The 23611-nt window shown below is 46.1% G+C and overlaps 1 protein-coding gene and 1 pseudogene across 2 annotated transcripts in view; both read left to right on the top strand.

Moving 5' to 3' along the window:
• Positions 1-13751, top strand: part of LOC311148071 (protein bicaudal D homolog 2-like) — a 36150-nt gene extending 22399 nt beyond the window's left edge. The window contains exons 6-10 of the mRNA XM_084184966.1: positions 6845-7765; positions 8147-8323; positions 9596-9747; positions 11937-12294; positions 13415-13751. Coding sequence (XP_084041092.1) covers positions 6845-7765; positions 8147-8323; positions 9596-9747; positions 11937-12294; positions 13415-13420 — 1614 coding nt within the window. The 3' untranslated portion in view covers positions 13421-13751. The remainder of the gene's footprint in view (positions 1-6844; positions 7766-8146; positions 8324-9595; positions 9748-11936; positions 12295-13414) is intronic.
• Positions 13752-14375: 624 nt separating this feature from the next.
• Positions 14376-23611, top strand: part of LOC311148112 (5'-nucleotidase domain-containing protein 2-like) — a 44736-nt pseudogene continuing 35500 nt past the window's right edge. The window contains exons 1-2 of the transcript in view: positions 14376-14430; positions 16990-17144. The product of the transcript in view is annotated as a 5'-nucleotidase domain-containing protein 2-like (transcript). The remainder of the gene's footprint in view (positions 14431-16989; positions 17145-23611) is intronic.

Below are 23611 nucleotides of genomic sequence, written 5' to 3'. Positions count from 1 at the left end.
CGTCTGGCACTGCAGGATTTGAGTCCCTGGCGGCGTAGTGTGTTACTGATGGTAGGCTTTGTTACTTTGGTCCCAGCTCTCTGCAGGTCATTCACTAGGTCCCCCCAATGTGGTTCTGGGATTTTTGCTCACCGTTCTTGTGATCATTTTGACCCCACGGGGTGAGATCTTGCGTGGATCGAGGGAGATTATCAGTGGTCTTGTATGTCTTCCATTTCCTAATAATTGCTCCCACAGTTGATTTCTTCAAACCAAGCTGCTTACCTATTGCAGATTGTCTTCCCAGCCTGGTGCAGGTCTACAATTTTGTTTCTGGTGTCCTTTGACAGCTCTTTGGTCTTGGCCATAGTGGAGTTTGGAGTGTGACTGTTTGAGGTTGTGGACAGATGTCTTTTATACTGATAACAAGTTCAAACAGGTGCCATTAATACAGGTAACGAGTGGAGGACAGAGGAGCCTCTTAAAGAAGAAGTTACAGGTCTGTGAGAGCCAGAAATCTTGCTTGTTTGTAGGTGACCAAATACTTATTTTCCACCATAATTTGCAAATTAATTAATTAAAAATCCTACAATGTGATTTTTCTGGAGTGACGTGTACCTATGATGAAAATTACAGGCCTCTCTCATCTTTTTAAGTGGGAGAACTTGCACAATTGGTGGCTGACTAAATACTTTTCCCCCCCACTGTATATGTGGACAGTTCTTCTAACATCTTCAATATGCGCCTCTGAATTCGATAAGGACGTGCGCCGTTGCATTCCCGACGTGTCGGTCTTCACTTGTAGCCTGCTTCGGAGCTGTGATCCCTGTGAGAAGGACCTGATCACGTGACGGGCATTGGCTAATAAGAATTGAGATATCTGAGAGCGCCTTGTGAGTGAGGGGGGCTTTGGAGCACTACGATTGGTAGCCGGGAGAAGGGAATTATAATGATTATGTTCAGCCCAAGGGCACAACGGCCACTTTGGCCGCAAGGCCTGGATTATTTTAGAGGGCATTACGGCCACACAGGGAAATTCGAGGCTTGACTATATGTAATACTATGGTCCTAACCATATACCTACTGGCACATACTGTACAGTGCCTTGCAAAAGTATTCATCCCCCTTGGCATTTTTCCTATTTTGTTGCATTACAACCTGTAATTTAAATGGATTTTTATTTGCATTTCATGTAATGGACATACACAAAATAGTCCAAATTGGTGAAGTGGAATGAAGACCAAGGAGCTCTCCAAACAGGTCAGGGAAAAAGTTGTGGAGAAGTACAGATCAGAGTTGGGTTATAAAAAAAATATCCGAAACGTTGAACATCCCACGGAGCACCATTTAGATCCATTATAATTTTTTTTTAAAGAATATGGCACCACAACAAACCTGCCAAGAGAGGGCCGCCCACCAAAACTCACGGACCAGGCAAGGAGGGCATTAATCAGAGAGGCAACAAAGAGACCAAAGATAACCCTGTAGGAGCTGCAAAGCTCCACAGCGGAGATTGGAGTATCTGTCCATAGTACCACTTTAAGCCATACACTCCACATAGCTGGGCTTTACGGAAGTGTGGCCAGAAAAAAGCCATTGCTTAAAGAAAGAAATAAGCGAACAAGTTTGGTGTTTGCCAAAAGGCATGTGGGAGACTCCCCAAACATATGGAAGAAGGTACTCTGGTCAGATGAGACAAAAATTGAGCTTTTTGGCCATCAAGGAAAACGCTATTTCTGGTGCAAACCCAACACCTCTCATCACCCCGAGAACACCATCCCCACAGTGAAGCATGGTGGTGGAAGCTTGCTGTGGGGATGTTTTTCATCGGCAGGGACTGGGAAACTGGTCAGAATTGAAGGAATGATGAATGGTGCTAAATACAGGGAAATTCCTGAGGGAAACCTATTTCAGTCTTCCAGAGATTTGAGACTGGGACGGAGGTTCACCTTTCAGCAGGACAATGACCCTAAGCATACTGCTAAAGCAACACTCGAGTGGTTTAAGGGGAAACATTTAAATGTCTTGGAATGGCCTAGTCAAAGCCCAGACCTCAATCCAATTGAGAATCTGTGGTATGACTTAAAGATTGCTGTACACCAGCTGAACCCATCCAACTTGAAGGAGCTGGAGCAGTTTTGCCTTGAAGAATGGGCAAAAATCCCAGATGCTAGATGTGCGAAGTTTATAGAGACATACCCCAAGAGACTTGCAGCTGTAATTGCTGCAAAAGGTGGCTCTACAAAGTATTGACTTTGGGGGGGTATGCACGCTCAAAGTTTTCTGTTTTTTTTGGTCTTATTTCTTGTTTGTTTCACAATAAAAATCTTCAAAGTGGTAGGCATGTTGTGTAAATCAAAATTAGGAAAAATGCCAAGGGGGGTGAATACTTTCGCAAGCCACTGTATGTATACTAACTCACTTAAAGGAATCATCTGTTTAAATGTTATTTCATTGAATAATTGTTTAAACGCAACCACATTGAAACAGACATGGTCTGTAGACTAGTAGGTACCACGTGTCAATGCCTAGATTTAGCTCTGCTCTGATTATGCTACTTCTCCATGTACTTTTTATGAGATTATGAGGGTTTCAGGCAGGTTAGCTTTGCATGACTGAGAGGCAGGCCTACTATATCTGCTATTTCCGGCTTTAGACCACATCCTGCTACAGATAGAATTGGATCACTCAATGAGTCTCTCTAGAGACTCTACTGACAGTAAAGGTTAAAATTGCCCAACAAAGACCGTATTGCACATTTTAAATTGCGCTTTCCTACACATTCCTATAGCTCTGCTCAGTCCCGAATGGTACTCTTGTTGCCTTTGGTCTACTATTTCCATTATGTAAGTAAATGCAGTGCTTGACTTGTACTGAAATAGGTGCTGGCACTCATTTTGAGTGCCGGTACAGTTTATACACTGCTCAAAAAAATAAAGGGAACACTTGTACAACACAATGTAACTCCAAGTCAATCACACTTCTGTGAAATCAAACTGTCCACTTAGGAAGCAACACTGATTGACAATACATTTCACATGCTGTTGTGCAAATGGAATAGACAACAGGTGGAAATTATAGGCAATTGGCAAGACACCCCCAATAAAGGACTGGTTTTGCAGGTGGTGACCACAGACCACTTCTCAGTTCCTATGCTTCCTGGCTGATGTTTTGGTCACTTTTGAATGATGGCGGTGCTTTCACTCTAGTAGTAGCATGAGACGGAGTCTACAACCCACACAAGTGGCTCAGGTAGTGCAGCTCATCCAGGATGGCACATCAGTGCGAGCTGTGGCAAGAAGGTTCGCTGTGTCTGTCAGCGTAGTGTCCAGAGCATGGAGGCGCTACCAGGAGACAGGCCAATACATCAGGAGAAGTGGAGGAGACGTGGTGGAGGCCGTAGGAGGGCAACAACCCAGCAGCAGGACTGCTACCTCCGCCTTTGTGCAAGGAGGAGCAGGAGGAGCACTGCCAGAGCCCTGCAAAATGACCTCCAGCAGGCCACAAATGTGCATGTCTGCTCAAACGGTCAGAAACAGACTCCATGAGGGTGGTATGAGGGCCCGACGTCCACAGGTGGGGGTTGTGCTTACAGCCCAACACCGTGCAGGACGTTTGGCATTTGCCAGAGAACACCAAGATTGGCAAATTCGCCACTGGTGCCCTGTGCTCTTCACAGATGAAAGCAGGTTCACACTGAGCACATGTGACAGACGTGACAGAGTCTGGAGATGCCGTGGAGAACGTTCTGCTGCCTGCAACATCCTCCAGCGTGACCGGTTTGGCGGTGGGTCAGTCATGGTGTTGGGTGGCATTTCTTTGGGGGGCCGCACAGCCCTCCATGTGCTCGCCAGAGGTAGCCTGACTGCCATTAGGTACCGAGATGAGATCCTCAGACCCCTTGTGAGACCATATGCTGGTGCGGTTGGCCCTGGGTTCCTCCTAATGCAAGACAATGCTAGACCTCATGTGGCTGGAGTGTGTCAGCAGTTCCTGCAAGAGGAAGGCATTGATGCTATGGACTGGCCCGCCCGTTCCCCAGACCTGAATCCAATTGAGCACATCTGGGACATCATGTCTCGCTCCATCCACCAACGCCACGTTGCACCACAGACTGTCCAGGAGTTGGCGGATGCTTTAGTCCAGGTCTGGGAGGAGATCCCTCAGGAGACCATCCGCCACCTCATCAGGAGCATGCCCAGGCGTTGTAGGGAGGTCATACAGGCACGTGGAGGCCACACACACTACTGAGCCTCATTTTGACTTGTTTTAAGGACATTACATCAAAGTTGGATCAGCCTGTAGTGTGGTTTTCCACTTTAATTTTGAGGGTGACTCCAAATCCAGACCTCCATGGGTTGATACATTTGATTTCCATTGATAATTTTTGTGTGATTTTGTTTGTCAGCACATTCAACTATGTAAAGAAAAAAGTATTTAATAAGATTATTTCATTCATTCAGATCTAGGATGTGTTATTTTAGTGTTCCCTTTATTTTTTTGAGCAGTGTATTTAGGTGCAATGCTTTTGAGCTAATATTCTATAAGAGGTGCAGGGACTCGAGCACTAGAAAATGTGAGGTGTCGGTACTCCGTTCCAGTGAGCTCCTGCTCAAGTCCAGCACTGTGTAAATTAATAATTTATAATGCACTTAGCTGGGGGTTGGTATTGCTGCTGCCCAACATAGGCCCAGCAGATGTTAAGAGTATTTGAGTGGGTTGAGCCTGTGTGTCTCAAGTGCTGCTCCGCTACATGAATAATAAATAGTGAGATAAAAAGGCACTCCAGGGTGAAATGTGTGTTTTACCGTCTGAGAAACCTCTCCTTTTGTCTCACTGAGAAGAAATATCAACCTGCTGAAATATAACTGACATCACTTGTCTAGTGCTGAATTTGTTGTTCAGTGCAGTCACTTGAATTTTTGCTACATTACAGTAACTACAGTTGAAGTCGGAAGTTTACATACACTTAGGTTGGAGTCATTAACTTGTTTTTCAACCACTCCACTAATTTCTTGTTAACAAACTGTAGTTTTGGAAAGTCGGTTAGGACATCTACTTTGTGCATGACCCAAGTAATATTTCCAATAATTGTTTACAGACAGATTATTTCACGTATAATTCACTGTATCACAATTCCAGTGGATCAGAAGTTTACATACACTATGTTGACTGTGCCTTTAAACAGCTTGGAACGTTCCAGAAAATGATGTCATGGCGTTAGAAGCTTCTGATAGTCTAATTGACATAATTTGAGTCAATTGGAGGTGTACCTGTGGATGTATTTCAAGGCCTACCTTCAAACTCAGTGCCTCTTTGCTTGACATCATGGGAAAATCTAAGGAAATCAGCCAAGACCTCAGGAAAAAAAATGTGTAGACCTCCACAAGTCTGGTTCATCATTGGGAGCGATTTCCAAACGCCTGAAGGTACCACATTCATCTTTACAAACAATAGTACGCAAGTATAAACACCATGGGACCACGCAGCCATCATACCGCTCAGGAAGGAGACGCGTTCTGTCTCCTAGAGATGAACGTACTTTGGTGCGAAAAGTGCAAATCAATCCCAGAACAACAGCAAAGGACCTTGTGAAGATGCTGGAGGAAACGGGTATAAAGTATCTATATCCACAGTAAAACTCCCTTGTAGCTCAGTTGGGAGAGCATGGCGCTTGCAACGCCAGGGTTGTGGGTTCGTTTCCCATGGGGTGCCAGTATGAAAAATGTATGCACTCACTAACTGTAAGTCGCTCTGGATAAGAGTGTGTCTGCTGAATGACTAAAATGTAAAACGAGTCCTATATCGACATAACCTGAAAGGCCGCTCAGCAAGGAAGAAGCCACTGCTCCAAAACCGCCATAAAAAAGCCAGACTACGGTTTGCAACTGCACATGGGGACAAAGATTGTACTTTTTGGAGAAATGTCCTCTGGTCTGATGAAACAAAAATAGAACTGTTTGGCCATAATGACCATCGTGCTTTGCTGCAGGAGGGACAGGTGCACTTTACAAAATAGATGGCATCATGAGGAAGGAAAGGTATGTGGATATATTGAAGCAACATCTCAAGACATCAGTCAGGAAGTTAAAGCTTGGTCGCAAATGGGTTTCCAAATGGACAATCACCCCAAGCATACTTCCAAAGTTGTGGCAAAATGGCTTAAGGACAACAAAGTCAAGGTATTGGAGTGGCCACAATGCCCTGACCTCAATCCTATAGAAAATGTGTGGGCAGAACTGAAAAAGCATGTGCGAGCAAGGAGGCCTACAAACCTGACTCAGTTACACCAGCTCTGTCAGGAGGAATGGGCCCAAATTCACCCAACTTATTGTGGGAAGCTTGTGGAAGGCTACCCGAAACGTTTGACCCAAGTTAAACAATTTAAAGGCAATGCTACCAAATACTAATTGAGTGTATGTAAACCTCTGACCCACTGGGAATGTGATGAAAGAAATAAAAGCTGAAATAAATAATTCTCTCCATTATTCTGACATTTCACATTCTTAAAATTAAGTAATGATCCTAACTGACCTAAGACAGTGAATTTTTACTAGGATTAAATGACAAGGAATTGTGAAACTGAGTTTAAATGTATTTGGCTAAGGTGTATGTAGACTATAACTCAAAATAGGGCAAAGTGGCCCTTCAGACTAACTATGTAAAATTACATGTTTTGCTTTTACTATACATTTAGCAATCTATGAAGAAAATACCTATTTTAAGCAATTGTTTTGGAACAAAATGGCACTTTAAATAGCTATGGAAAATCTGTCATTCCTTCTGTTATATATTTAGCTATCTACAGTATGAAGCGAAAACAATTTAAGCAATGGTTTTCAGTCCTCCATGTCTCTTTCTCTAGGCTGAGAGGGATAAGACTGGTCTGGCCAACACGGTCCAGGACCTCCAGAGGCAGTTGGAGCTGTCCCAGCAGGCCTTCAGTGAGCAGGAGGACCAGGTGGGCTCCCTGACCCAGCAACTGGAGGCCGTGCAGTTGCAGAAACACATTCTGCCCCAGGGGAAGCAAGCAAGCGACCAGGGGGACAGCAGCAGCAGGACCCTGGAGAATGGGGCGGATGACTACGATTATGAGCTGGACATGAAGAGCACGGAGATGCTGGAGGCCCGGATGAAGGCGGCCGGCGAGGAGCTGCTGAAGCTGCGTGAGGAGCTGTCCCAGGCGGGGAAACGTTATTCGGCTCTGGAGCAACGCTGCCGGCAGGAGAAGGAGAGGTGGAGGGGAGAGGCCCATGAGCTGGCTGAGAAGATCCGCCAGTGCATCAAGTCCAGCCGGCAGGACCAGGAGCGCATCAGCGAGCTGGAGAAAGAGATCGGAGCGACGAGGAAAGTGGCTACTGATTCTGAGGGTCATCTCAGCGTGGCACAGGAGGAACTGCTGGCCTTCTCTGAGGAGTTGGCCAACCTCTACCACCACATCTGTGTGTGCAACAACCTCACGCCCAAACGTGTCACCCTGGACTACTACCGCGATGGGGCCAGGGGCCAGTCAGGGGGGAGTGGAGGGAGGTCCAACCACCTTCACCCCCACCCCCATCACGGACGTAACAAGCGCCGCTCCAATGAGTTGTTTGCGAAAGCAGTGCACGGAGGGGATGGAGATAGTAGGCCTGGTACTCCCCAGGACTCCCGTGACAACTCTCCCTCGCCACGCTGCTCCTCCCCCGCCCCAGTCTGCCCTGGCTCCCCTACACTGGACTTCAGGGACCCCTCCAACGTACGTAACCTGGTGGCTGTCATCCGCTGCCAGATCAAACACCTCCAGGTACGAGTGCTGCCTCCATATTGTCTTCCACTGAACATACATATTTAATGAATAGTTAATTAAGGTCATAGTATGCCGTGCTGAATTCTGATCCCACGGTACAGAATGTATTATTTGGCTACGTTCAGAAAGCTTTTAAGCAGATTGTCTGGCGCTTGGCATTATTTGGGAAGCAGATATCTGTGAACTGTAGAGTAGTAGACCACTAATACTACATATGAGAGATATTTGGGATAATTTTTACATCCTTGCTTCAGTTCCATTGGAAAGACCTATTCAGCCACATGTGTTTCCTGAGTGGTCCATCATGTCAGTAAAACTGAAAGTATGCTGAATAACAACACTAAGGCAATAAGCACTCATCATGCCTGTTTCCCTCAGGTGGCGGTGGACCTGTGTCGCCATCGGGGCACGCTGCCCTATTCGGGAGGGATCAGCTGTGGAGGGGAGCTGGAAAGCGAGGCTCTCGTGGAGGAGGTGCTGAAGCTCAAGTCTCTCCTCAGCACCAAGAGAGAACAGATCGCCACTCTCAGGACGGTCCTCAAAGCCAACAAACAGGTAACTTACAACAAGGTCAAGTTGAACACGCACACACACACACAACCATGTTAATGAGACTCAGACGGGTCACTTACTGCGTAACAAGATGTACAGGTGTGACCATCATAATTGGTCTTACCAAATGGTCATCAATGAGGTGTAGTTCTATTTTTGTCTTGAAAATAAATGTAATTCCTTGAGGGATCTATTTTTCCATTGAGGGTCTGGGGCTGACTGACTCTCAGCCTGACCTGTCCATGACCTGTAATCCTCAGACCAAAGACAGTAGATAATGTCCTAACTCGATAACTGAGCATTAAATCTGACTTTTCTTTTTCTATTTTTGCATCCTGTTCTATTTTCTTGGCTTGTCAATAAAGCCTTGGGTATCTGACCCATAGCAACACCAGTAAGGTCCTCCTGACTGCTAGAACCACCAGTCTGCCTGGAGGCAATGTTCCTTGTTCAATTGTCTCATATTTTTTTGCAATCAATATACTTTTTCTGTCTTTTTTTCTATGAAAAACTAATGATATTCCCTAAGGAGAGGGGGAAAGGGGTAGGCTAGACATCATTGGATGGTCTGAGTGTAGACTGAGTCAGAGATGGAGCACTTTAGTAGGAGATGGAGTATGATTACGTCTTCCTCAGAGATCTTCCAGTACACTGCTCCTTCCTCCCCCCTCTACTCTGTACGCCTCTAGCCCTGGCTGACCTTCTTCTGTCAACCTCTTCACTGTCTCTCTCCTCTCCTCTCATTCTCGCTCTCTCTCTCTCACACACAAACTCTAAGGCTAATCTCTGCTCGATTAGGCGAGCCTCTCTGTCACGAGTTAGCCTCTGAATTCAGATGTCTGGTTCTCTTCTATTCCACTACCACAAAGATTCAGACAGAACTATGATATTTTAATAAGTTAATATCATTAAAAAAATGAGTGGTTAACCTTTCTTTGTTCCCTTCTAGCACTGTTCCCTTCAGCTGTGCTAGAAATAGAATATGGCCTTTATTTACATTTGAGTCATTTACCAGACACTCTTATCCAGAGCGATTTACAGTAATGAGTGCATACATTTTCACATTAGAATTAAGTTATTCACCAGTTAATTATTGGTCATTTAATTTGACAGGGTACATGCTGTATTTATTGTTTCTGTTTAAATAAAGGGTTGATATTTTCATTGCTAAAAATATGTCCCATCTGAAATTTTTTAGGTCAACTTTGACATCTGTTCTGTACTTTTATGTATTTTCCCCACCTGTAACAATGAGTCATAATGTTTATATTCCAGACAGCAGAGTTGGCTCTGAGCAACCTGAAGACCAAGTATGAGACAGAGAAGAGCATGGTGTCTGAGACCATGGTGAAGCTGAGGAATGAGCTTAAGGCCCTGAAAGAGGACGCTGCCACCTTCTCCTCACTGAGGGTCATGTTCGCCAGCCGGTACAGTCATTTATATATACTGCCCTTTTTATATTCCCAATCACCAAGAATAACGCCAATCTAGAGACCTCCGAGTTGGAGGACTACAGTAATCTCTATTTATTTGTTTAGATTTTAGATTTATTTATTTGACAATTTAAAACAGAATTCAGCCTCACAAGTGGATACAATGTATTTCAAATCTCTGAGGATAACACACACAAAAGTATTTCAGTTGTGTGCATCAATTGGTGATGTGCTACAATCAAAAATATACGTATTGCATGACATATGTCCAAAGTCCTGTGGTAGGCCTACTCTGAGATTAGCGTTTTGAGGCCTATTTTCCACTCGGCTGCACATCAACAGACTCCCTCTGCTGCTGTGAGCAGATTTAGACCTAGTAGTGGACAGACACTCCAGTGGAACTAATTGTTTTCCATCTTAAAGCAGCTAATCGTCATGTTTGTGCTCCTGTGGCTCATGTTTAGATGAGACAGTCAGACATTCCATGACATGGTAGACTAGAGCTTGGCTGTGACCCATATGGAACCTGATCCCTATATAGTGCACTACTTTTGACCAGAGCCCTAAGGACCCTGGTCAAAAATAGTGCACTAAATAAGGAAGAGGGTGCTATTTGGGACGCATGCTAGCGCTTCCGTCACTACAGTGTCATCTAATCAGATTACCCCTCTGCAGTCCACCACAATCCCTCTCCTCACGTGCAGGTTAGCACTCACATGCTACTGCCCTGTTTGGAGCCTCATCCTGGACCGACCTGTCTGTCAAGTCGGGTCAAGGAGACTCTCCACGCAACGGCCCCTTCTCCCCCTCTACCCCACCTCCAACAATCTCTGTAGGGATAGCTGCTAGCAACGAAGAGTGGACTGTGCAGAGCCTGCCTCACGTGTGATACTCTGTTGGCAGGCAGATGTGTTTTTCAGTGTTGGCATGTGTGTCCTAAACTAGTGTGTGGCGTGACAAAGGCATTTGTTGTTTGAGATGGTGTCTGTTGACGTTGCTTGCACAGTTCTGTACTGTGTTGAGTACTGGACCAACTGTTACTGTAGTGATTCCACATGTGGATGTGTTCTCTTTTCAATGCATCTGTGTGTTAGAGGGATGTAGAATGACTGGAACGAACTGCAAAAATCTCTGAAGCTGGAGACTTATCTCCCTCACTAACTTTAAGCATCAGTTGTCAGAGCAGCTTACCGATCACTGCACCTGTACACAGCCCATCTGTAATTAGCCCACCCAACTACCTCATCCCCATATTGTTATTTACATTATTTATTTTGCTCATTTGCTCCCCAGTATCTCTATTTGCACATCATCTTCTGCACATATATCACTCCAGTGTTAGTGCAAAATAATTACAATTTAGTATTATGGCCTATATATTGCCTTACCTCCATAACTTACTACATTTGCACACACTGTATATATATATTTTCTATTGTGTTATTGACTGTACGTTTTGTTTATTCCATATGTAACTCTGTGTTGTTTTTATCGCACTGCTTTGCTTTATCTTGGCCAGGTCGCAGTTGTAAATGAGAACTTGTTCTCAACTGGCTTACCTGGTTAAATATAAATGAAATATAAAATGTTAATTTATCGATTGTTCAGTACCGCAAGCTCAAGAAGGGCTTTCAATGAAAGGAGTGTTGGCTCAGAATATGTTTTTTTCCTGGAAAGACATTAAGCTCCATCTCTTCACTAGGCAGTAGATGAGCTGACATTTGATTAAGCCTAGCGTTTGAAAGGCCCTGTAATGCAGGGTGCGGCAGAAGCCTACAGTCTGCTGCTACGGCCAGATGCCCTGACTGAAATTTGACTTGGGAAATGTTATGTAATGGTGCCATCATGTGGTAATTTAGAGCAACTGTCTCACACTCAAACTCAAACTATTATTCAACCAATTCAGAAATGAAACGTTGCTGTCTTTGTATTTTCTTGGGTTTCTCTCTTCTCTTGGGTTTCTCTCTTCTCTTGGGTTTGTCCCATGTGATCCTACTGTCTGTCTTCTCTTATAAATGGCTGTCATCTTCCTCTCTGTGTGTTTGTTATAGCTGTTGAGATGGTGAGCAGTACATTATTCAGATGTTTTCTATGTGTGTACAGTTTGTATGACATTTATCTGTTTAACATGTCTACTAAATGTGTGTTATTGTGTTGCGCTAACATGCATGTGTGACTCCCAGGTGTGACCAGTATGTCACCCAGCTGGATGAGATGCAGAGGCAGCTAGCAGCGGCGGAGGATGAGAAGAAGACCCTGAACTCCCTGCTCCGCATGGCCATCCAGCAGAAGCTGGCCCTGACACAGCGCCTGGAGGACCTGGAGGCCCCTCTGTCCCCCCACAGCTTCGGCAACAGCCCTCGCCGTGCCAGGGCCAGGGAGCTGGGCACCAAGACGGGCCGGGCCCCCCGGAGCCCCCGGCGCAACAGCCCCGTACGGAGCAGGAACAGCCCCCGCTCCAGCCCAGTCCTCACCAACAGTGTGTCCAGCACCGCCAGCCACCACTTCCGAGCCCTCACCCGCAGCCTCCACACCAGCCCTGTAAGAAACGAGTCTTCCTCCACCACTACCTCCTTCCATCCTGACCCTCTTCCTCCCATACATACTTCTTCCTCCTCTACCCGTACCACTTCCCGACCACGCAGAGGAGCCAAGCTCCCCAGGGATGCCACGTTCATTAGAAGTCGTAGTGTCACTGATGTGTTCCGAGCAGGGCTGAGTCTGTGGGAGGAGCAGGATGACACCCAGTCCGACTCCCGTAGAGGATCTTCCAGCTCCCTGGATAGCGCTGTCTTTGGGAGGGCTCTTATAAGGGGCGCCAGATGGGCTTCAGGCCCTAATCGTGAAGACACCTTTTTCACCAATCGCACTTTGTGCTCCTCTGCCTCCAGAGTAAAGTCTTCCTATTCCAGATCGATAGAGAATCTGGCCTCTTCCAGGTCTCGGTTTCTCCCTTCTGTCAATATTTTAGACCCACAGGATGCTGTTAAGCCAGTGTTAAAGCCAACCTTGGAGGTTTCTGTTCATAGAAAACAACAAAACGTTGTTTACAAATCAAGTTCTTCAGAGGTGGTGTCCACAAAATCTTCCCATTCCAATTCTTCTCCAACCCCAAGGTGCCTTACAGCAGCTCCGCTCTCTCTCCCAAGTCAGTCAAGTAGGACCAGACAGGCCCCAGGCTCAGAATCACAGGGTAGTTTGAGTAGGCCTAGTTATAGGGGCACCAGTGATTCTCCTCACCCACAACCAGCCAGGGCTCTTAGTTCACAGCCCAGAGCTCTTAGTTCACAGCCCAGAGGATCACGCTCACACAACCGATGACACTTTGGAGTTTCATCAGCATAAGTTCTCTGTAGTCACAAATAGTCTGATTAACCATTACACCCACCTTTGCACACCTTTAGCAGTGCTCAAGAATTTTGCCCAAGTTAGAGAAAGTAGACAAGCAAAGTACAATACACCTGGCCTCGGCATTGATTGTCTACTAATGGCACCACATAGTTCCATAACCTCATGTTAATACTTACTCTTTTTAACCTGTTGTCTTAACCAATTGTTGTGCTGTGTGGATCAGTGACAGTATCCTTTTTTAGTTTGTTTTGGTACTTTGGTTTATTACTAAATGTCCTTTTTATGTCTCTGTCTCCCCCTGTCTCTGCAGCGGTAAAACCTGTCAGTCATCACGATCACCCCAACCCCCCAGTCCTCCATGTCGACCTCCTGAAACAAACGCCTTCCCTTCCTCCTGAAGACGTCATTCCTCCTAAGACATCCTCTTCATCCCAGACCTCCTGAGTCAACTCCCAGACCTTTCTACTCTACTCCTCAGACCCAGTGGACTGGCTGCCCTTTCTGTTTCTCCTTTCTGTCTTCCTACTCTCTGTATGGACCCAATATGCCTACCTGCATGCAACCAGGAAAGGAGAGTTAAAGAAGAAAACATGCTCTGATTTTATTTATGTTATGAAGTAAAGGACTGTTTTTCTGACCTTCACAGTATTATTGACCCTTTCTTTCAAACTGAAGAACTTGTTTGACTGAAAACCCTGTCCTGCGGTGTTCTCCTGCTGTTGATGGATATTTATACGAATATATTCCTGTCTGGAAACGTGCTTCTTCTAGTGTCAGACAGCATCCCCCCTTGGACAACTGTTGCTTAGCCTGACCACCATGGCTGCATCTAAAATGGCACCCTATTCCTATATTGTGCACTACTTTTGACCAGGGCTCATGGGGATTTGGTCAAAGGTAGTGCACTAGGTAGGGAATAGGGGTGCCATTTTGGTTTCATGGGCATTTTAAAACACAGCAGCCTTACTAACCATAATTGAAATACTAAAAGCACATTGAAGAGTCCTGTCTCTCTCGTGTTTTGAGGTTTATTTATTCCTTTAGCTCTTTGCATTTTCTACCGCCAGTAACTGTTAAATCCTTCTCTTTATCCTGTGACTTACCCGACTGTTTGGCTTCGGCCTACCAGCCATGCCCATCAGTCAGGAGATCAAGATCACTGATGGAAATTACACAGCCGTAGCCTCAGCACCTCAGGTTTATATCACAGTTGAATTAACTAGCTAACAAAAAGATGAGAGATATTTGATGGGCTTGCTTCATTTCAAACTATGCAGATAGCTCTGAGACTGAAGGCCCTGCAGACTGCTGTTTTCCAGGACCTGGGTAAGGAGGGCCTCAAAGGCTGATGGTTCCATAGAATTATGAGAACATACATCTATTAATTATATTTCTATGGGTTCTATCTATTTAATTTCCCCCTCGTCTTCTGGTAGCAGGGTTGCAGTGGTCGTGGGTCTTCTACTACAGGGTCTCTACAGGACCACACTGCCAGCCTCCTACAGTACAGGGTCCATGGTGGGGCAGATCCACCTTTATATCTAGTAGCCTAAGTGATTTGGCAATTTGTTTTCTATTTGAAAAATAAATAAGAAAAAAAGGGGCTCAATTCAACTTGGTCCAGTTGGGTTTCCATGCTGTGTTTAGTGAAGGTCAACACATCATGCTAATTGGTGGTTCCAATGTTGAAAACAGTGCCTTGGTTTTCCTCCTGCTCCAGTCATTTAATTTAAGACTAAATCATATTTTTAAAGATAAACTATGTTGAAGTGATGAAATATGAAATGTCTAGTTAATTTTTTATATGATTATGGAGCTCTGTGTTTTGCTTTTCGGGAAACTAATAATAGGCTCTTTGGTACTTGTTGTACATTTTTCTGCCCTTTGCCCCCCCCACGCTTTCACAAATGTGTTTGTACAGGTAGGTGTTTTGTAAATGTAACTGATCATCATACAACGTCAATATGTACAGTACCAGTCAAAAGTTTGGACACACCTACTCATTCAAGGGTTTTTCTTTATTTTTACTATTTTCTACATTGTAGAATAATAGTGAAGACATCAAAACTATGAAATAACCCATATGGAATCATGTAGTAACCAAAAGTGAAATAACACATGGAATCATGTAGTAACCAAAAGTGTTAAACAAATCAAAATATATTTTATATTTGAGATTCTTCAAATAGCCACCCTTTGCCTTGATGACAGCTTTGCACACTCTTGGCGTTCTCTCAACCAGCTTCACCTGGAATGCTTTTCCAACAGTCTTGAAGGAGTTCCCACATATGCTTAGCACTTGTTTGCTGCTTTTCCTTCACTCTGCCGTCCGACTCATCCCAAACCATCTCAATTGGGTTGAGGTCGGTGGATTGTGGAGGCCAGATCATCTGATGCAGCACTCCATCACTCTCCTTCTTGGTAAAATAACCCTTACACAGCCTGGAGGTGTGTTGGGTCATTGTCTTGTTGAAAAAATAAATAAATATGTTGATGTGTCTGTGACTTGAACTCTAAAGCATTTATTTGGCCTGCAATCTGAGGTGCAGTTAACTCTAATGAACGTATCCTCTGCAGCAGAGGTAACTCTGGGTCTTCCATTCCTGTGGTGGTCCTCATGAGAGCCAGTTTCATCATAGCGCTTGATGGTTTTTGCGACTGCACTTGAAGAAATCAGTTCTTGAAATGTTCCGTATTGACTGACATTCATGTCTTTAAAGTAATGCTGGACTGCCATTTCTCTTTGCTTATTTGAGCTGTTTTTGCCATAATATGGACTTGGTCTTTTACCAAATAGGGCTATTTTCTGTATACCCCCCATACCTTGTCACAACACAACTGATTGGCTCAAATGCATTAAGAAGGAAGAAATTCCACAAATTAACTTTTAAGAAGGCACACCTGTTAATTGAAATGCATTCCAGGTGACTACCTCATGAAGCTGTTTGAGAGAATGCCAAGAGTGTGCAAAGCTGTCATCAAGGCAAATGGTGGCTATTTGAAGAATCTCAAATATAAAATATACTTTGATTTGTTTAACACTTTTGGTTACTACATGATTCCATATGTGTTATTTCATAGTTTTGATATCTTCACTATTATTCTACAATTGTAGAAAATAGTAAAAATAAAGAGAAACCCTTGAATGAGTAGGTGTCCAAACTTTTGACTAGTACTGTATGTGTGGACAAAATTAATCTGTACATTGATTTTATTTGTCGATAGAACCTAAGATGCCCAAATGGTCCTCATCAATTTCTGTGTATGTAAAGTAAGTTAATTTTGTTGACCTGTGAACCACATTTGTGGGATGGAGAATAAAGCAACACCACTGTCAGTGTAAGTAATTGTTGGGCTGATGGCTTATTAATCAAACTGTATGATGTTTTTTTTGCCTTTATGATTAATACTTTGAGATCCCTCCCCTAATATGACATGGCAAGTTAAAAGTTGAGGCAATGCATCTTTTGAAGCAAGTTATGTATCCAGTTTATTTTATGTTTCATTTGTTTACATTGTCTACTCCTTTGGATTCGCGCAACTTATTGTGATTGATTCAATTAACTCCAGGCCCTTCCCCCTACACCGGGGAAGTCAAACCTGTCATATCGGCACATTATTTATTATCTGTAAGCAGCCAGCAAATTCATTGGTAATGTTCCTTTATAGTAATTGTAAACAATACCAGTATATTTTTACACATTGGTTCTGACGTTTTTTCTTAGACTGACCTGCAAAAAAGTGGATACTACACTGGGCCGTGCATTATGGCAAAACAGTAGCAGGATACCACCTCTTTCAAGATCTTCGAACAACTTTTAATAAGCAGTGAATTGAAAAGTGGAGAGAAGAAATGTAAAGATGCAGAGATACCTTTCCCTGCAGCTTCCTCAACACCTGCCACTCAAAGACATCAGGCAGGAGGCAAGAAGCGTCCTGAGGAGTCGTGTCCGGACGATCATACTCCTCCACCGCCCCAAAAGCAGATCATAGGACATACCTATGGGCACGTTATAATGAGATGAAACGGCTTGTGCACGGTAAGTAGTAGACTGACCTCAGTTTTCCTTTGTCATAAATCCCCCTATCACTCAACGTCAGGTAGGCTAAACTTTGAGGGATTCCCATCATTTGTAATGTGCATCCACTTATGGTGACATACATTGCTTATAATGTGCAACTACAACCATTTGGATGCTGATGGGGAGTTTTGCTACTGATGTGTGAGTTTTGTCATCTGCAGGTTGAAGACAATATGCACAAGGATTGTATCAATTCATCCTCTTCTAGACTAGTGCTGTAACAGTTCATCCTTCACTAGGTTTGAAAGTGGGTCAAACATGACAGCTGGATGGCAATCCTGTCAATCATTGGTCTTGTTCTAAGAAAATGAAATTGTTGAAACCAACACTCTTATCATCTAGGGTATATCAAACAACCTCAGGACCAATCCCAAACCCATGCAGGGCAGGCAATGGTCTCTGACACACTCGTTCTCATTTACCCACTAGCCATATGATTGCATATTCTGTTTCATTTTCTGGTCCCTGGATTATAGCATCATTATGTCAGCACACAGACACAGCAAACCCAGGGGCGCAACTTTGGTTTTAGAAGTGGGGGGGGACATAATTATAATTTTTTTTATCCAGTAGGATAAACACTCCAAACAGCCTACCCGACTGCTCGGCGGCGTCCGCATGGTCCTAAATCACACCGTTGCCTCGTTTTATATCCCATTCCAATAATAAAACTGTGGGGGACATGTCCCCAGTGAAAGTTGCGCCCCTGGCAAATTCCTCGCTATAAAGACATAAGAAGGGTCTTGATACTGTAGGTAAAGGCAGAGTTGGGGGAGAGAAACAGACTTGAGAATGAGGTTACAAGTTAGATATGGTAAATCTATCACGTTGACGGCCAGCTGCTGTCACTCCTGTCTCATCTAAAAGGCCATGACCCACTTATCTGTTATAGGCAGCTCAAAATGAAATGTGGTCATATTCCAGGAATTTAGTGACAGATTGGGAAACCGATGTTGACCCTCTTTTTAATATGTGTGTTTGCTGTGTGACTGATATGATTGCTCAGGAAGAACAGGGAGCAAAAAAAAAAAGCTACATTGTTGAAATCCTTACAATTTACATATAATAAATCAGGAATTTAGCTAAACTTTTTGATCCAGTGATCTATCTTATAAACACATTCTGCTGTTTGTTTTTGTGTGTGGGCAGAAGTAAATTTGCCTCTTCATATGACTTCCCTATGACTTCCCTGTAATCCTGTTTTTGCTTGCCTCACTAAACTCTGTTCTTTGCTTCAGGTACATAATCATTGTGCACTCTTGCTGTACAACTAGCATCACCTCAAACTGATTAGTACCGAAAATTAAAGTCCCTAAATCGTATAAAGCTGTAGTTACAGTGGGGAGAACAAGTATTTGATACACTGCCGATTTTGCAGGTTTTCCTACTTACAAAGCATGTAGAGGTCTGTAATTTTTATCATAGGTAGTACACTTCAACTGTGAGAGACAGAATCTAAAACAAAAATCCAGAAAATCACATTGTATGATTTTTAAGTAATTAATTTGCATTTTATTGCATGACAAGTATTTGATCACCTACCAACCAGTAAGAATTCCAGCTCTCACAGACCTGTTAGTTTTTCTTTAAGAAGCCCTCCTGTTCTCCACTCATTACCTGTATTAACTGCACCTGTTTGAACTCGTTACCTGTATAAAAGACACCTGTCCACACACTCAATCAAACAGACTCCAACCTCTCCACAATGGCCAAGACCAGAGAGCTGTGTAAGGATATCAGGGATAAAATTGTAGACCTGCACAAGGCTGGGATGGGCTACAGGACAATAGGCAAGCAGCTTGGTGAAAAGGCAACAACTGTTGGCGCAATTATTAGAAAATGGAAGAAGTTCAAGATGAATGACGGTCAATCACCCTCGGTCTGGGGCTCCATGCAAGATCTCACCTCGTGGGGCATCAATGGTCATGAGGAAGGTGAGGGATCAGCCCAGAACTACACGGAAGGACCTGGTCAATGACCTGAAGAGAGCTGGGACCACAGTCTCAAAGAAAACCATTAGTAACACACTACGCCGTCATAGATTAAAATCCTGCAGCGCACGCAAGATCCCCCTGCTCAAGCCAGCGCATGTCCAGGCCCGTCTGAAGTTTGCCAATGACCATCTGGATGATCCAGAGGAGGAATGGGAGAAGGTCATGTGGTCTGATGAGACAAAAATAGAGCTTTTTTGTCTAAACTCCACTCGCCGTGTTTGGAGGAAGAAGAAGGATGAGTACAACCCCAAGAACACCATCCCAACCGTGAAGCATGGAGGTGGAAACATCATTCTTGGGGATGCTTTTCTGCAAAGGGGACAGAACGACTGCACCGTATTGAGGGGAGGATGGATGGGGCCATGTATCGCGAGATCTTGGCCAACAACCTCCTTCCCTCAGTAAGCCATTGAAGATGGGTCGTGGCTGGGTCTTCCAGCATGACATCGACCCGAAACACACAGCCAGGGCAACTAAGGAGTGGCTCCGTAAGAAGCATCTCAAGGTCCTGGAGTGGCCTAGCCAGTCTCCAGACCTGAACCCAATAGAAAATCTTTGGAGGGAGCTGAAAGTCCGTATTGCCCAGCGACAGCCCCGAAACTTGAAGGATCTGGAGAAGGTCTGTATGGAGGAGTGGGCCAAAATCCCTGCTGCAGTGTGTGTAAACCTGGTCAAGACCTACAGGAAACGTATGATCTCTGTAATTGCAAGCAAAGGTTTCTGTACCAAATATTTGTCACGGTTTCGGCCGAGGCTGCCTCTCTTCCTTGCTCGGGCAGGCTTCGGCTGTCGTCGTCTCCGGAGTACTAGCTGCCACCGTTGTATGTTTCGATGTTCGTTTGGTTTTGTCTTGATGTTGTACACCTGTTATCGTTTAGCGTTCATTATTGTCCTATAAGTTCTCGTTGTGTTTGTCATGTGTTGTGTGTGATTGAACTTGCTGTCGTGTATGTCTATGCTTCGTTCGCTCCTCTGTGTTGGAGAGGTTCTCGCACGTGTTTGTGCGTTATTGTTATTTTGTTTGATTTTACGCCTATGTGCGTAATCGCTCGTATCCAAGCTCTTTTGACTCGTTTTGAGTTTTGGTTCACTAAAGTCTATTGGACTAAGTTCCTGCACTTGATTCCTGCACCACACCTTCACAGCACACCTTCTGACAGAATCACACACCGAAGATGGAATCAGCAGGAGCCGCAGCAGCACCTGAGTCTCTGGAGGAGCGGGTCCGCGAGCAGAACGACCAGATCCTTCGTATCGGGACCGCCCTTCAGGACGTGATCAACACGCTTCAACGCTGGGAGAACAGAGGGACACCCACACCTCCACCTTCCGTGCCATCACCATCGGCCAGTCAGCCCATACAAGCTCCGGAACCCAGGGGAATTCGGCTCTCGCTCCCGAGGGCATATGATGGGACCGCTGCCGGGTGTCAGGGCTTCCTCCTACAGGTGGAGCTATACCTGGCCACCGTACACCCGGCGCCCTCGGGACACGAGAGCGTGTCCGCCCTCATCTCCTGTCTCACCGGCAAGGCGTTGGAATGGGCCAACGCCGAGTGGAGGAGAATAGACGCCTCCACTATCACCTACTCAAAAGTTCTCCCGCCTCTTCACGTCTGTGTTTGACCATCCACCTGAGGGGAAAGCGGCGGGGGAGCGTCTATTCTACCTCCGGCAGGGGAGGAGGAGCGCCCAGGAGTTCGCTTTAGAATTCCGAACTCTAGCGGCGGATGCAGGGTGGAATGAGCGGGCCCTCATCGATCACTACCGCTGTAGTCTACGAGAGGACGTCCGTCGGGAGCTGGCCTGCAGGGATACCAGCCTCACTTTCGATCAGTTAGTGGACATGTCCATCAGGCTGGACACCCTGCTGGCTACCCGCGGACGTTCCGAGGGGGGTCCGTCCATTCCATCCTCCAGCACCTCCGAGCCGAGCCCTATGGAGCTCGGGGGTGCTGGTGCTAGAGAGAGGAGGGGTCGGAGCACGAGGGGGGCCGTCCCCTGCACCAACTGTGGCCGTGGAGGACACACCGCGGCTAGGTGCTGGGGAGGGTCTCCTAGGGGAGAAGACGACAGGCTCCGCACTGGGGAGTCCTTCCAGGTGAGTAGGCGCCCCACTTACCCAGAGCTCTCTGTTGCGCACTTCTGTATACCTGTGCGATTTCCACAGGTTGCACCTCATTCCCAGCATAAGGCGCTAGTAGATTCAGGCGCGGCTGGGAATTTTGTTGATAGTACATTTTGTTTAGAATTAGGGATTCCCCTTCTTCCTGTTGACGTCCCATTCCCCGTTCATGCCCTAGATAGCCGTCCGTTGGGATCGGGCTTGATCAGGGAAGTCACAGCACCACTTAGGATGTGTACGCAGGGGGGTCATGAGGAGATTATCCAGCTATATCTGATCGACTCTCCTGCGTATCCGGTGGTGCTGGGAATGCCCTGGTTGAGTATCCATAATCCATCTATTTCGTGGCAGGAGAGGGCTCTGATGGAGTGGTCTGCCCAGTGTGTGGGGCGATGTTTAGGTGTTTCCGTGGGGGCTACCTCGGTGGAGAGTCCAAACCAGGTGCCCGCATTGCACATTCCCCCCGAGTATGAGGATTTGGCTATTGTGTTCAGTAAGTCGAGGGCGACGCAGTTACCTCCTCATAGGCAGGGAGATTGTGCGATAGACCTCCAGGCAGGAGCTGCGCTCCCACGGAGCCATGTGTATCCTCTGTCTCAAGAGGAGAAGAGAGCTATGGAGACTTACATAGACGAATCTCTGAGACAAGGATACATACGGCCATCCACTTCCCCTGCGTCCTCGAGTTTCTTTTTTGTGAAGAAGAAGGATGGAGGGTTACGCCCGTGCATTGATTACCGTAGTCTCAATCAGATCACGGTGAAGTACAGTTATCCACTTCCTCTGATTGCGACCATGACGGAGTCATTGCACGGGGCGCGTTTTTTCACTAAATTAGATCTCAGGAGCGCTTACAACTTGGTACGCATTAGAGAGGGCGATGAATGGAAGACAGCGTTTAGTACCACCTCAGGTCATTACGAGTATCTTGTCATGCCATACGGGTTGATGAACGCTCCTTCAGTTTTCCAATCATTCGTGGATGAGATCTTCAGGGACATGCAGGGGCAGGGGGTGGTCGTGTACATAGATGACATTCTTGTGTACTCGTCAACCCGAGTCGAGCATGTGGCCCTGGTGCGCCGAGTGTTGAGGAGGCTGTTGGAGCACGACCTGTATGTCAAGGCAGAGAAATGTCTGTTTTTCCAGGAGTCAATCTCCTTTTTGGGTTATCAGTTGTCTGCGTCAGGGGTGAAGATGGAGGTTGACCGGGTGTCAGCCGTGCGTAATTGGCAGAGAGGTGCAGCAGTTTTTGGGATTTGCAAATTACTACCGGAGGTTTATCCGGGGTTTTGGACAGGTGTCAGCTCCCATAACGTCTCTTTTGAAGGGGGGTCCGGTGCGTTTGCAGTGGTCAGCCGAGGCGGACAGGGCTTTTGGGAGACTGAAGGACCTGTTTACTTCGGCTCCGGTGCTGGCGCATCCGGATCCCGCTTTACCATTTCAGGTAGAGGTGGACGCGTCAGAGGCCGGTATAGGGGCCGTGCTTTCGCAACGGTCCGGCACGCCACCTAAACTCCGCCCCTGTGCCTTTAATTCCAAAAAGCTCAGTCCGGCGGAGCGAAATTATGACGTAGGGGACAGGGAGCTGTTAGCTGTGGTACAGGCCCTAAAGGTGTGGAGGCATTGGCTTGAGGGGGCTCAACACCCTTTTCTCATTTTGACTGACCACCGTAACCTGGAGTACATCCGGGCAGCTAGGAGACTGAACCCTCGCCAGGCGCGGTGGAACATGTTTTTGGCCCGGTTCGTATTTAAGATCACGTACATCCCTGGGTCACAGAACGGTAAGGCAGACGCACTGTCTCGGCGGTATGACACGGAGGAGAGTCCGTGGAGCCCACTCCCATACTGCCGGAGTCTTGTCTGGTGGCACCGGTAGTGTGGGAGGTCGATGCTGAAATCGAGCGGGCGTTGCGCACCGACCCTAGTCCTCCTCAATGCCCGTAGGGTCGGACGTACGTTCCGCTCGAGGTTCGGGATCGATTGATATATTGGGCTCACACGTCACCCTCCTCTGGACATCCTGGTATTGGCCGGACAGTGCACTGCCTTAGTGCTAAGTACTGGTGGCCCACGTTAGCCAGGGATGTGAGGGTTTATGTCTCCTCCTGCTCGGTGTGCGCCCAGTGTAAGGCGCCTAGACATCTGCCTAGGGGTAAGTTACAACCCCTGCCCGTTCCACAACGACCATGGTCTCACCTCTCGGTGGACTTCGTCACTGACCTTCCCCCCTCGCAGGGGAATACTACTATACTGGTCGTTGTGGACCGGTTCTCTAAGGCCTGTCGTTTGCTCCGTATGCCG

This window comes from Coregonus lavaretus, assembly GCF_964263955.1.
Source record: "Coregonus lavaretus genome assembly, chromosome: 20".
In the NCBI taxonomy this organism is placed as follows: domain Eukaryota; kingdom Metazoa; phylum Chordata; class Actinopteri; order Salmoniformes; family Salmonidae; genus Coregonus; species Coregonus lavaretus.
This window is presented reverse-complemented; position numbering and strand designations above follow the sequence as displayed.